The sequence below is a fragment of the Mytilus galloprovincialis genome, chromosome 6 (assembly GCF_965363235.1).
Source record: "Mytilus galloprovincialis chromosome 6, xbMytGall1.hap1.1, whole genome shotgun sequence".
NCBI classification, from domain to species: domain Eukaryota; kingdom Metazoa; phylum Mollusca; class Bivalvia; order Mytilida; family Mytilidae; genus Mytilus; species Mytilus galloprovincialis.
This window is the reverse complement of record NC_134843.1, coordinates 38,249,787-38,263,777: the sequence shown is the minus strand read 5'-3', so window position 1 is coordinate 38,263,777 and position 13,991 is coordinate 38,249,787. Positions and strand designations below refer to the sequence as shown.

The following is a 13,991-nucleotide window of genomic DNA, read 5'->3' as shown; positions in this document are numbered from 1 at the left end:
TATTTGTTCAGTATATGTTCACTTGTGTTAATGTCTTTTGATTGACTTACGCCAATTCAATTGATATTTTATAGTGTGTTTTAAGTTGTGATGTTCTAAGTCAGGAATCTGATGTTCAGTTGTTGTTGTTTGCTGATGTACATGTGGTTCTTGTTTTTTATATATATATATATATATAGAGAGAGATTAGACGGCTGGTTTTACCGTTTGAACTGTTTTACACTAGTAATTTTTGGGGCCCTTTATAGATTGCTGTTTGGTGTGAGCCAAGGCCCTGTGTTCAAGACTTTGACCTACATTTTTTGTACATTTGTATAACAGTTTTTTTACAAGTTGCTATGTTATACTTGGATCGAGAGTTGTCTCATTGGTACTCATAACACATCATCTTATATCTATGTATACATGTATAGTAAGTAGAGAAAATGCTTACCAACTATTTCTATGAGCTCTATCATAGCTACTCCGTCTTTCATATCATTGCGTAGATCTTCGATCAGGCGAACACCAGGCTTCTTTTTCAACTGGGAGTTTACCCAAGCAACATATGCTTGTAGTTGTTGCTGAAATTAAAAAAGTTATACATGTATATTTATCTCCTATAAAATATGGCTTGTTCTAAAATCCTCATTAATTAAATTTGCAGAAAAATAAATAACTGGGATATGGCATTCAATTGACATATAATTATACAATAACAAGCAGTGAATGTATACAAAATGTAACCTTTTTTTTTGTCTGTATATATATATTCAGTTTTACTTCTTTTTTTAATTAGCTTTGCTTTTAATAATATCATTTTTATAGATATTGACAATTTGATGTATAATTTACTAAATCGCACAACTTTGACTCTAAAACTGATTAGTAATATATATACATATGGTAACCACAAAAGATGTACTATATATAGATATAAAAATATGTGGTAGGCCTAGGTGTGCCAATGAGACAACTCTCCATCTGAGTTACAATTTGTTAAAAAGTTTTTAAAAGAAGACAAGATCTCATCTGAAGACTATAATTTTATCTAATAATTAATTTAAGTAGGACTTTAGTTGCTGTGTCATTCTGGGATATGTATTATAAGTATGTACATGTATGCTTGGGAAAATCTAGTGCCATGTTTTTTGCAATAGGGATATTGCTCCTGAGGAAACATGCTTATAAATTGTATATTCATTTATATAGAAACTACATTCCCTGTTTCCATGCTCAATTCTGCATTTGCATAAGCTCAAAAGGAAATAAGGGCATTTATCTTATTTTGAAATCTATTGTTTTGTTACTGACATGTTCCTGTTTCAACAGATTTGACAAAATGATTAATTATTATAGTATTTAAAGTTGCAATGATACATTTTGTAAATACTGGCAACTACTATTTAATTTAAATGTACTGTATCTTATAAAATTAATAAATTATGAAAAAGCAGTGTGTGTGCATAGACATAAAAGGAATAAATAACCAATAAATACAGTCATTTCTGGGTTGCCAACTGTTGAAAGGAATCCAATACAATGTAATAGCTATAATTTTTCATTAACTCATCAAGTTATTGATTTTTCTAAAATCTACTAAACAATGTGACTTTGAGGTACTTCATTACATTAATGAATTGTTCAAACATACTTCTGGTATGTAATTTATGCTAAGGCAAACAATCAAAGTGTATATACATGTACATTTACACGTACATAAAAGTTTTCAACTTTGTTTGATATGTTTGACCATGTTTGATAAAAAAAAGTATGAACAATTTAAATTGTGGACATGCCCTAAATGGAATCTATAAATATTGACTTGATTTAATCTAATTATTTCCGATTAAACTACCTTGAAAAAAATAACATAAAATCTTTGGTGCCTTTCTTTTGATATTTACTATGTTTAACGAAACATAACAAACACTAATAGGATTTTTGTTAAAGGACTAAAATACTTTTATCCATAACAAAAGAGGACAAACAACTTTATTTTCTAAACAAACATAACAGCCAGATTTACTTTCAAAGCTAATGGCAGGCCAGATTGACCCGTCTTAGGAATGAACACATTGTTCAAATTTTAAGACTCTATTTAAATATCAGAGTATTGTATTATAATATAATGTAGTGTTCTATTCCCAAACCATTAAAAAGTCCTTTAGGTTAGGGGGTTATCTCTTCTTGTCTGTCTGAATTCTAAAGTGAAAATTACAAAAAAATGATGTCAATCTTGAAAATATACTAATAAAATTAAACTAAGAACACTTTAAATACCTGTGTTTACTCATTTAAAACTCAAACAGGAAAGTGTTATTCAAGTAAAATGCATGTTCAGACACTTGCCGACAATATCACTTAAAGGCATACAGTATTGTTAAATTTTTTAATAATATTTTCTAAATCATGTTGAAAATGTAAGATTATCTTCCTATTCATAATGTTTGCAAATGTTCTCACGCTTTTCAGAGATTTTCCCAAGCATCAATTTGTAAGTGAATTAAAAGGGTACCATGTACAATACACTGTATTCAGTGTTATTAATTTTAAAATGACACCGGGATGATAATTAATAATTTTTCAACAATATCTCCAAACAGGTGTAAAATGAGGCAAAAGACCACCTGTGGAGATCAATCTCATTACTTTCTACCATGTCATTTGCAGCATTGTATACATATCATCAGAAATAGGACAATTATTTATCAATTTCACTTCTTGATCAATTCCAAACAATGATCAAACATTTAACCAATACAGCTGCACCTAGTACATTTGTAGATTATTCATTTGACCTGAACCAAATGTCACTCCTATATAGAATTAACAAATATGGAATTTTACCAAGGACTTACTAATTCATTGTTTGTGTAAATATTTTCTGTTATTCTCATTTCCCATGCAGATTTTAAAAAAAAAAGGATGGAACATGTACATGTGTATCTAGAAACAACACTTGATTTCCTGTTTTCCTTATAAACAAGAATGTATCATACATTTGTATGTACAGGGTACATATGCATGTACAATGACAGTAAATGTACTGTACATGTATATTAAGGATTATATTTTAACAACTAACAAATAAGAATCAAGATTTTATCCCCAAAGAAGATTTGTAAGATCAGTTTATAGCCAGAATTTCTTTATTTTGGTTACAACACTAGAAACATTGTGTCTTCAGAATCAGACAGCAAGTGTGATTCCAGTATTATACAATTAATTAGTTTGTATTGTTTCACTGGAAATATTGTTATTTACAATTATTGAATATACATTTTTGTACATGTACATGTATCTATATATATACAACATCTATGTACAATGTATTTACATTTGTACATGTATGTCAATTGTAAGAACATATTAACCATGAATTCTGTGGTTTTAATCAATCAATTCTTTAACATATTTTGATAGAAACACTGTAATCATGGTAATACTAAATAGAAGTCACTATCTTTCTATGATGTAGGTCTTCTACAGGTTTATAATTGGTGCATGTTTCCTTTATCTATCATCACAACTTTTGGAAATCCGATATTGTGCGAAATTGTTAGCTCCTTCACAATGTATATATAGTATATATATATGTTCTTACAGGACATATAGGTATGACCCAAATCAACTATTGCACTATATATGCTCCTTTTGAAAGCATATAACCCAAAGATGAAGCCAGGGTTCTGATTGTTCTAGATCTTCATTTCTTAGATGCAAACTGAAAGCATTTACAAAATGTATACACTGGTACCAAATAGCAGCATATTTATCAAAATTTAAAGATTTTGTTCTGAAATCTTATTGTTAGTTTCATGACATAAACTAATTTATAAAAATGAAATTTATCATTTACAAAAAGATCTTACTCTCCATTCCATCCATGACTTTGATCCTTCTTCGTCAGGTGACTTTGCAGGGGATGCCATATTTCCTCAGATAGATTTTACTTGTAGTGAAAGGATTGGGTGTCGAAATAGATGATAAAACACCATATTTCATTTCACATTGAGATAGATAATTTTAAGTACACAATATATAATACACAGAAAACAGGAAAAGGTTATGTGTTCCAAGGAAATGCCTTTTCCTGCCACTTCAGCCCAGACAGGTCTACTGTTGTTTACTGCTTACATATAAACAAACTATACAAAATTATAACTGGAAGCATGGAATCTTCATTTTATCACTGACGGGAAAATTAGATAAAAAAGAGTAATTTGATATTCATTCCAGGTTTAAAGGAATGTTCACAATCATATTCAAATCAAATCATCGATCCGTCGGTTATCCGACTCACATTCGAATCAATAGTCTATCTAAAATAAGGTTAAACTTCCAAAATTTACTCCATGTCAATCACAAAAACATCAAAAGATTATCAAATGCAAACAAATTTCCTGTTAGTTTTCATTCATTACATGTCACTGAAATACCATATTTTTTGTGTGAATAAAAATGTAAACAAATCATTCGCAACAACCTGTGTCCGAAAGATGGCGCTGTTTTTAATTTAATAATCTCCAAATAGAAAAATATGTACACAAGATATCATACTTAAGGTGACAATCAGAATGTATAGCTTATCATTTACATTTCTTTTAATCGGATTTCAGTAAAACAAGAAAGGTTAATAGTTTCACAAACAATTTAGAGAATATTTTGCAAAGAGTGCTGTCTCGAAAAGATATGATAAATTTCCGCGTTTTTGCTTTCACGCGTCACCTTTAGTCGTAGTTCTATGGGGGGTACATTCTGTTTTCTTACTTTATTCTGCATTTCTTATCTTTTTTTCTTTATATTTAGCACCCCATTATTTTATTTTCTTTACTTTTTTACCATTTTTCTATTTATCCCCCCTCTATTCTCTATTTTTTGGATTTTCTCAGTGTTTTGTAAACCCTATCATGACCCTATTTTATTTTATCTTTATTGTTAAACCGAATTCTGAAGAAATTTAACAAGCCATGCATGGGACAATAAAAACCCTGTAACAGTAATTATCTTTTCTTGTAGTATGCCATTTTCCCGAGAGAGAGAGAGAGAGAGAGAGAGAGAGAGAGAGAGAGAGAGAGAGAGAGAGAGAGAGAGAGAGAGAGAGAGAGAGAGAGAATATCTTCATTTTTAAACTGTAAAAATAGCCGAAGACCCGGCATTTTTTTTTTATCAGGAACTGTAGAATTAAATAATACAGATGTGAAGATACAGTGTAAGCAGAAACATGCAATACAAGTCCCTGGTGTAAGGCAAGCAGAGGCACATAATTCAATATTGTATTATATGTCTCTGGTGTAAGTAAAGCCAGAGGATGTCCTGGCCGCTGGACGGATATATATAGTATATGTATACATGGTATACGAATAAACGTTTTTATTTTTTGGTTTTACCTAAAATCACATTTAATAAAATCGAACAAATAAACTGTCAGAAATACTATAATTATAGTAAACTAATACAGAAATTGACATTTTTGAAAACACAGAAAATTATAACATGTATGAAAGGCCGCAACGCACGTGCAACGTTTAGAGCCAGGGGTTTCAGTGTATGGAGACACATATGAAGGTCTGGATAGGATTTACAGAATAGAGTATATGGTCAAAAGGTGCAGATATTCAAAAATTAAGTAAAGAGAAATATAGCAAAAAAAAAAAAGTATAAAGAAATACAGGCAAAGAATGGAGAATAATGGCATACCCGTAGCCAGGGGGGTTCGGACGACCTCCCCCCCCCCCTTGAAATCAAATATAAGCACTGTTAAAGTCAACGTTTTTTTTTCAAATTGTGACTGTTAAAGTCGAGTTCATGAGTCCAACGAACCCCCTTGGAAATTCCTGGCTACGGGCCTGAATGGGATGCCAGAATTTAAGAAAAATAGTGAACATCTTACATATGAAAAGTAGAGATCAATGAGCAAAATAAATAAAGAAGAGAGACAAACAGTCTTATAAATAAAGAATAAAGAAATGGGAGACCCACATATATATGCCCATAAGTAATAATATAACAAAATTTGATATTCGCCAAGTAATTACTATACGCGGCTTAATGCTTTTGATTTTAACAAACGATCTAAAAAACGAAAAATAATAACGAGAAATCTGACGGTGTTGAAGAGCAGGGGAAGCAACCCAAATTAAAATGTGAAAACAACTTGTAATAAATCGTTTAGGTTACAAGAGTCCTTAAAACCTTTAGGTTATCTACAAGTATCCCATTGAAATGAATAACCAAAAGAAAATTCAAGTAAATTCGGTCATAAAATGTTTACAACCTAAGATATTAGTAAACATAACAGAACTTGAAACGTTAAGAATTTCAAGCATCTAGCAATATCTATTTTGAAGAAATGTGTTCTGTAAAAGACAAACAGATAAATGTCCAAGTACTATACAAAAATACACAGGAACACAATATAATTCCAATAAAAACTGAAAAATCAACACTGAGTTTTATTTGAGATAGGAGGGTACACCCGGGTTACCAGTAAGGCTTCGTGACAATGGCATGGTGACTAAGTTTGTTCCACTCCATCATGTTACTCATTTTCAAATTCGTTGTTAACGATATCGAGACAACGACACCAAACATAGTACATGAAGATGTAAAAAGGGTTAATACGAAGTTCGTAACATCCCACTGCTGATCAAAGAGCAGAAAACAGCCCTTGCAACCATTTTTTTTTTTATTTTTTTTTTTTGGGGGGGGGGGGTCTAATTAAAATATAGAACTCGGATTAGATTGCCACTGGGTCTTCTACACAGGTATGTCCGTAGGATGCAACAGATGTATACAGTGTTATTTTATTTAGTAATTGAAAGGGGAACCCATTAAAATATCCGATCCTCTTTCTTAACAACCAACTGAGATATTTTATCACTAAATGTCTCCCAACAACGTCCTTGTAGTAAATCAATTTGAGACGAGGAGGGAAACTAGCGTTGTTTTAAGCGTTATTGGGTGTTATAATACTTCAGGTTTAAGTGCCAGTCAGTTGTATACCTTAAGTGTATACATTTTGTACCATGTATACTTCGTAAGTCGTTATAAACAAACAAAATATTAAAAATCTTGAAGACAATAGAGGCTTTAATTTTGTTTTGTAAATATATCAAAATTCTATTAAAGAATGCACATGTTTTGTAAATATATTTTATAAATTTCCATGGGAAAGGTGGAAATGAAATTTGATTTTTTTTTTTTTTTTTTTTTTATCTTTTAATCATATTCAATATCCGGTAAACTGAATTTGTATTTTTATCTTAAAATGCATTAATTTGACTTTACATATTTTCACCTGTATCAGTGAACACCTGTCGAGATCAGGTGGTCAAACCGGATCTCGATGTCTCCACTATGTTTCCTAGACAATGTTAGGACATCTTAATTGTGAGAATAACAAATCTTTAACTGATAATTATAGATAATTAAATAAATGGAGTTTTTATGTTGTCTACAGATAGTGTGTACATGAACCCGAACTTAATGTACATATAATGGACGTGTTTGGTAAAACGACCAGGGGTACTGAATAGGGGTAGTTTCAAAGAAGATATAAATAAATCAGTAGTAATACACATTCACACAATTGTTTAGTTTTTGACACGGTTATTTCGAATTATATTTTCATAGTATAAAGGACCACCAAAAATTACTAGTGTTATAAACCATTCAAACAGGAAAACCAACGGTCTTATCTATATAAAATACAAGAAACGAGAAACAATGATAAACCACATCAACAAACGACAACTACTGAACATCATATTCATGATTTAGGACAGGTGCAAACAATTGCAGCGGGTTTAAACGTTTCAAACTTTTAATGGTACCAAACTTTCCCCCTAATCTGAAACAATAGTGTAAAATCACAACATAGAAAGACACACTATACAATATCAATATGTCAAGATTTTGTCCACATGAGTCTAGTAAGCTATGTGTCTCACAAGCTATTAGATATAGAAACACCTTCTGCTACTTTTTAATATTCTCGACTAGTCTCGCTGACATTACAAGACTCTGGATAAATCTTTTAAAATAATGATACCAATTATTTGATTTTTTGATTTTTGGTGTTTTAACGCCACTTTCAAGCGCCGGATTTTTGCTTTTACGTGGTGGTCAGTTTTAATTGGTGCACAAATGGTGGAAGTAGACGGAGTGCCCGCAGAAAACCACCGACCTTTGTTAGGTTAGGAAGTGAGATTCATATGATAAACAATTCACTGAATCATGTGAATATTGTTGATAAATTCAATTCCCAATGAACAATTCTTTACAGGTTTAACATAGAAACACGAAATATTTAAACAATTTCATTGATTAAAACCTTGTTTTATTCTGACGCAAAAATAAACATACTTAAATACACGTGTATAACTATGTGCAGCTATTCGTGAAAACAAAATGTATTTGGCAAATTTAAAAAGTCGTCAAGAAACAATTTCTAGCTTTCAAACCACCACAATAATTGTTAAATATCGTTTATATAAAGGAATGGTTATAATCGCCGACATGAAACAGTTATATGAACCGTAGCTTTATAATGGATAACTTTCAAAGACTCTTTATCTTTACAACTATTAAAGAATGTATCAATTATTTAAAACAGCCTCAGAAGCAAGGGTCAGACCATAAGAGAGTCATAAGACATATAACCTGAAATCATATCGATTCTTTCATTTATTATTTATTTTTCATTATATTTAATTTCTAAGTCAACCCGAACAAATTGTTTTTACTTTATTCCGTTAAGGAATTTGTATTGAACAATTAAACTTTCGACACGTACAAATAAAGGATTTAATTTAATACAGATTTTTGTATTACAATAACTTGCATGAGTAGATATTAAATATTTAATGTTTTAATTGTGTAAGCATACATGATCAATGATTAATACAATTATAAAACATTTGTCATATTTAAATACCAATATAGTAAGTTGCACTAGGCAATTGGATTAAAACATTACTAATTCCAAAAAATTATAAAAATTATACAAGATATAAACTTTGCATGGCCAACGTAATAACGTATATGAGTCATACAATTTCATCCGAACTCTCTCTCTCTCTCTCTTTCTCTCGTTCTTTCTCTCTCTCTCTTACAAAAAAAAATGAATCCGGAACTATAAATATACATTTGGTCCAAGGATGTGAATATTATTACAGAAAAGTCCATGATTGGTCACAGAAAAAAGGAAATAAAACCAAAATAAAATACGTATTTTTTTAGATATACATCTGTTAATTTTTTGTTACCCACCTTTTTCTGTATTACAGATTTGCCTGAGTCAGATGTTGTATTCCCACTCTGTAAACTCTCTAGGGTTGAACTAGAGGAATCCGAATCTTGTTCTTTTGCTGAAGATGTTGCCAGTGGTGACGGTGTCGACCCGCGAGAACGTAGATAACTTTGTGTTACAGATTTTACATCACTGTATATCGCTGGTTTTAATATCTTTAATTCTATTCCTTGTTTTACTCTCGGTGAAAATTTAGATTCTGGATTAATTGTAGAATTCTTATCTCCATCACTGAATTTCGATCCGGCAACAATTTTGTTATAATGATGATTATTATTTAAAATTCCATTACCTTTAAACATATTAACACCATTTCGTAAATCCACAGTATTATTTTGAGAATTTTCACATTTTCCTGTGATTTTTTTAGTTGAATTCCTGGATGAATTTAAATCCATCATTATAACAATTCCTTCATCTTGAACTGACCACGACTTATAAACTAATGAAATTGATAAGCCTCGATAATTTGTGGCATGTAGCGTTTGATATACGACACTAGCTATGGGTCAATGTAGTGATTATAAGGAGATGATCCCTGATAATTTGTGCAGGACGGCACAATGGAAAATGTTTCAACGAGCGTCGTGGGTCGGAAATCAACTGTGTAAGAGTAAATAAAGCGATAGTATCAATAAACTGGGGATCGCCACAGGAGATTTACTAATTATTTATACATGTTTTGTTGTGAAAGCAGGTTAACGTGTCAACAATAAACATCAATATTTTATTGGGGTATTCGTAGTACCATTTACAATAGGTAAAATAACCTTTGGGGTAGCAAAGGAGGGACTAAAGTGGTTCAAAGTGTTTGTTACTATTGTGGGATCAACCAGGTATATAAGCTTCTTATTGTCAAATAATAACAAAGAATTTGTTCAGGTAAAAAAAGATTGATTTCAACGAAAGACTCTCTAATGAAGGCCAAACATTTAGAACTACAATAAAAGACAAAAAAATAACAATGAAACTTCGTGTCTGATCATATTTTTTTTCTTTCTTTTGTCAATATTTACTCATTTTGACGGTATGTCATTCAAAACAAAAGATTGTTATATAGATTATAGAACAAGAGATATTTTTAATATCTTTAAACGAATAGGAAGGTGTTCCATACAACCTGCTGATATAACTGATGCATGATCAACAATTGTCATGAGTGACATGATGTTGAAAGGGATTTTTCAATCAAACCGTAAATGATCGAAAATAATAATCAAAACCATATTAATTGAAAATAAACCAAAAAATAACGTGTTTGTGTGTTTTGTTATTAAACTGCATACTAGTATTAAAAATTGTCACATGGTGTATTCATGTTATAACCCCCCCCCCCCCCCCCCCCCCAACTTAAAATGGTACGTTAAGTTTATAAGTGTGCTGTTCATCTTTTTATGTTCTATAAATTCTGAACTTTAGTAATATAAATTTCAACGTAGGAATAACGTATACCGTTTGACACCAAAGAGATTAGTTTAATTTTCCGAGTGAGAACTTTCCATTTCTTTGAGCAACATTCGAGCAGACTATACATATGCATTGGCGGATCCAAAACTTTTCATAAGGGGGGAGGGCGCTGACTGACCTTAGGATAGGGTTGGCGAAGAGGAACCTTAAGGGATCCTGCACTTGAAATCAACTATATTAAGTAACTATAAGTATGTCGGGGGCAATAATTCACTGAAAAACACATCAACAGATTTTTTTTTTAAATTATAGATCTTGTCGTGCTGATCATTTTTTCATATTTATACACTTACAACCTGGCTCCTAAAGTTTTCAGACAATTGAAATGAAATGCCAAAAAATAAAAATAAACATTCTAGGGGCAATAACTCCTAGATAGACAGATTGTTTTAAAAGTTGAATTAAAATTAGATCTTCACATGCTGATAACTTTTCAGGTTACTCAAATCTTGAATATGAAAGTTGTTTCAAATTCTTCAATGTGCTCGAGCTTTTGATTTTACTAATTGATAAGGGAATTTTTGTTAACAAATTTCCTTGGAGTTCGGTATTTTTATTATAAGTCTAACATCTTATTTTTTATGCTGATCCAGGTTTTTTCACGTACAAATGCTCAAACACAGGCTGACAAATATTTCTCCATTTTTCAGGGAAGAGACATTTTGTAGTGCTGAACCTTTTGCAATGTACACTTTAAAAAGAATAGCTCAGTGTACTTAACAGCCACCAACAGCTAGCTAAAAAAAAATCAATGTCCAGACGGAATTACTTCAAAAAAAAGAATATCTTCTCCAAATATTTCTGGTAGAATTTTTACTTTTCATGCTTATCATGTTTGCAATTTACACATGTAACCTTTCTAGCTCCTTTAGTTTTTGGGGTAATAATTGCACGAAATGCATTAAAACCCCTAATGGTTCTTACTTGTTATCAATATGAGACACTATCTGAAAATGTCTAATTTTTGGTATAGTAAAAACCAAAAAGAAAAGTCTTTTAAACCGGTGTTTTAATAGCTCAAATGAAAGAACACACATAGAGGATCTAGGAACTAATGTCTGTAATTCAAACAATTGTTAAATGTGGTAATAATTACAATTTTAAAAAGGGAACAAATAAATTCAAGTTCTTTCCTGTTACCAAAGTGAAACAATTCAAAAAGTTTCTAAAGTTTAATCATGTTTAACCCGGCCGCATTTTTGCGCCTGTCCCAAGTCAGGAGCCTCTGGCCTTTGTTAGTCTTGTATTATTTTTATTTTAGTTTCTTGTGTACAATTTGGAAATTAGTATGGCGTTCATTATCACTGAACTAGTATATATTTGTTTAGGGGCCAGCTGAAGGACGCCTCCGCGGGTGCGGGAATTTCTCGCTACATTGAAGACCTGTTGGTGACCTTCTGCTGTTGTTTTTTTTCTATGGTCGGGTTGTTGTCTCTTTGGCACATTCCCCATTTCCATTCTCAATTTTATTTATACGTTATGAAAATAGGTTCAATGCAGTACAGATGGACATCAATCGTGATCAAAGGAAGATAACTCCAACTCAAATTTATAAGTTGCCTACCTATAAATAATTTTAAATTCCCAAAGCAATCTTAACCGTTCAGTGCTCAACAATAGCAAGGAAATGTCAAAATCGTTAAATTTATCATTTCAGAAGCAATACCCCAAAAACAGTAGTCCTTTTCACAAAAAATCAAGTGTAAAATTAATCTTACGATAAAAATGTTTAGTTGATTTCGAGGTTGAATTGTTAAGGCATATTTTAGACTTGCGATAAATTTTACAGATTTTTTGTGAAAAGGGCTGCATGTGGATAGATTTCTTTAAAATTTACAGTGACGATAGAAGTTATTCTGATCATTTCTATTCTATCAGTTTTTCAACAACAGCTACAGTTTGAGAGATATAGCATGAGAGGAGAAGATTTTGAATTTAAAGGAAAGTTGACGGACAATATAGGCGACGTACGAATATTGACGGACGTACAGCAACGAACAACAAACGCATCGACGAAGAACAACGAACGTACGGACGGCGGACGGCGGACAAAGGCGATGTACGGTCGATGGACAGTGGACGTACAATAATAAATTAGAAAAAAACCATAAGCTTGTGCAATTCCAAAATATAAGTATCGACATTACCGTAAAATGTGGATGTGCTGTCCTGTATGCAGTGGCGGATGCAGGAATTTTCGAAAGGGGGGGTGCTAGCCCAGGGCAAAGGGGGGGTGCAGGGGGGGTGCAAACATATGTCCCGATTCAAATGCATTGATCGGCCAAAATAAAGGGGGGGGTGCGGACCCCCGGAACCCCCCCTCTGGATCCGCCACTGCTGTATGTTAATAGTACAGCCACACGACCCATTCAAAGATCTGCACGTCAAAAAATGTAAAAAAAAAAAAGGAACAACAGGGAATCGAGAACCATAGGCGGATCAAAAAGGGGGGGGGCCTGGGCCCCCCTTTCGTGGGAAAAAATTGGTTTGATTATATGTATAACAAGTACACACCCGTGATATCGCGGGTCCGTGACTGAATTAAAGTATATAACTATGCCTAAGCCTTATTTTAGTTATTGGTATTGTCATCTGAAAAAGTCATGTCGATTATAAGATACACAGTTTTCTCTTCTTTCAAATCTTTCTGTTTGAGCCCGTCGACCTGGAACTTATCAATTATTGGTAATATTAATTATTTGGAAAACAAAAGGTCCTGGCTATCCAGGAATGGAGTATTTTTTAATCAACAGCATTGTCCTATATTAGTTATCTTAGAAAGTCTTGCTGATTGCTGAAGAAAACTACAATAGGGAACAATTTGACAATGATTGAATTTAGTAGTGTCAACCCTTTGATTATGACCCGTGTATATAGCAAAATCCTAAATACACCGTTTGGTGGTGCGCCGGTCAAATGCGGAACGTACAGATAAGGTAATAGGTAACAGGTGAATATACTATTGGTATGAGGGGGGATAGGAGGGGTCTTGATCCCGAAATCCCGGACTTAAAAAAAACGAAATCCCGAGGTCCCGAATTTAAATAAAGCAAATCCCGACATCACGAAATCCGAAAAAAAAGGATTCCCGGATCCCGAAAGGGTCAATCCCGAAATCCCGAGTTTAAAAACACCCGATCCCGGAGTCCCGATAAAGATACTATCCCCCTCTGGTATCGGTATCGGATTCAACCCGGAACTTGTTAATTATTGGCAATATTAATTATGT

At 32.3% G+C, this 13,991-nt stretch overlaps 1 protein-coding gene across 4 annotated transcripts in view; it reads right to left on the bottom strand.

Annotated features, from left to right (window-relative positions):
- Positions 1 to 9,892, bottom strand: part of LOC143079530 (dixin-like) — a 36,084-nt gene extending 26,192 nt beyond the window's left edge. Inside the window, exons 1-2 of one of the 4 annotated variants that reach the window (XM_076254932.1) lie at positions 9,256 to 9,892; positions 434 to 563 (exon numbers count right to left, since the gene is read on the bottom strand). In XM_076254932.1, the coding sequence (XP_076111047.1) occupies positions 434 to 563; positions 9,256 to 9,696 (571 nt within the window). In that variant the 5' untranslated portion in view covers positions 9,697 to 9,892. Of the gene's footprint in view, positions 1 to 433; positions 564 to 3,854; positions 4,474 to 9,255 lie in introns of those variants that run through there. The other 3 variants (XM_076254931.1, XM_076254934.1, XM_076254933.1) reach the window with 3 other exon arrangements.
- Between the last annotated feature and the right edge of the window lie 4,099 nt (positions 9,893 to 13,991).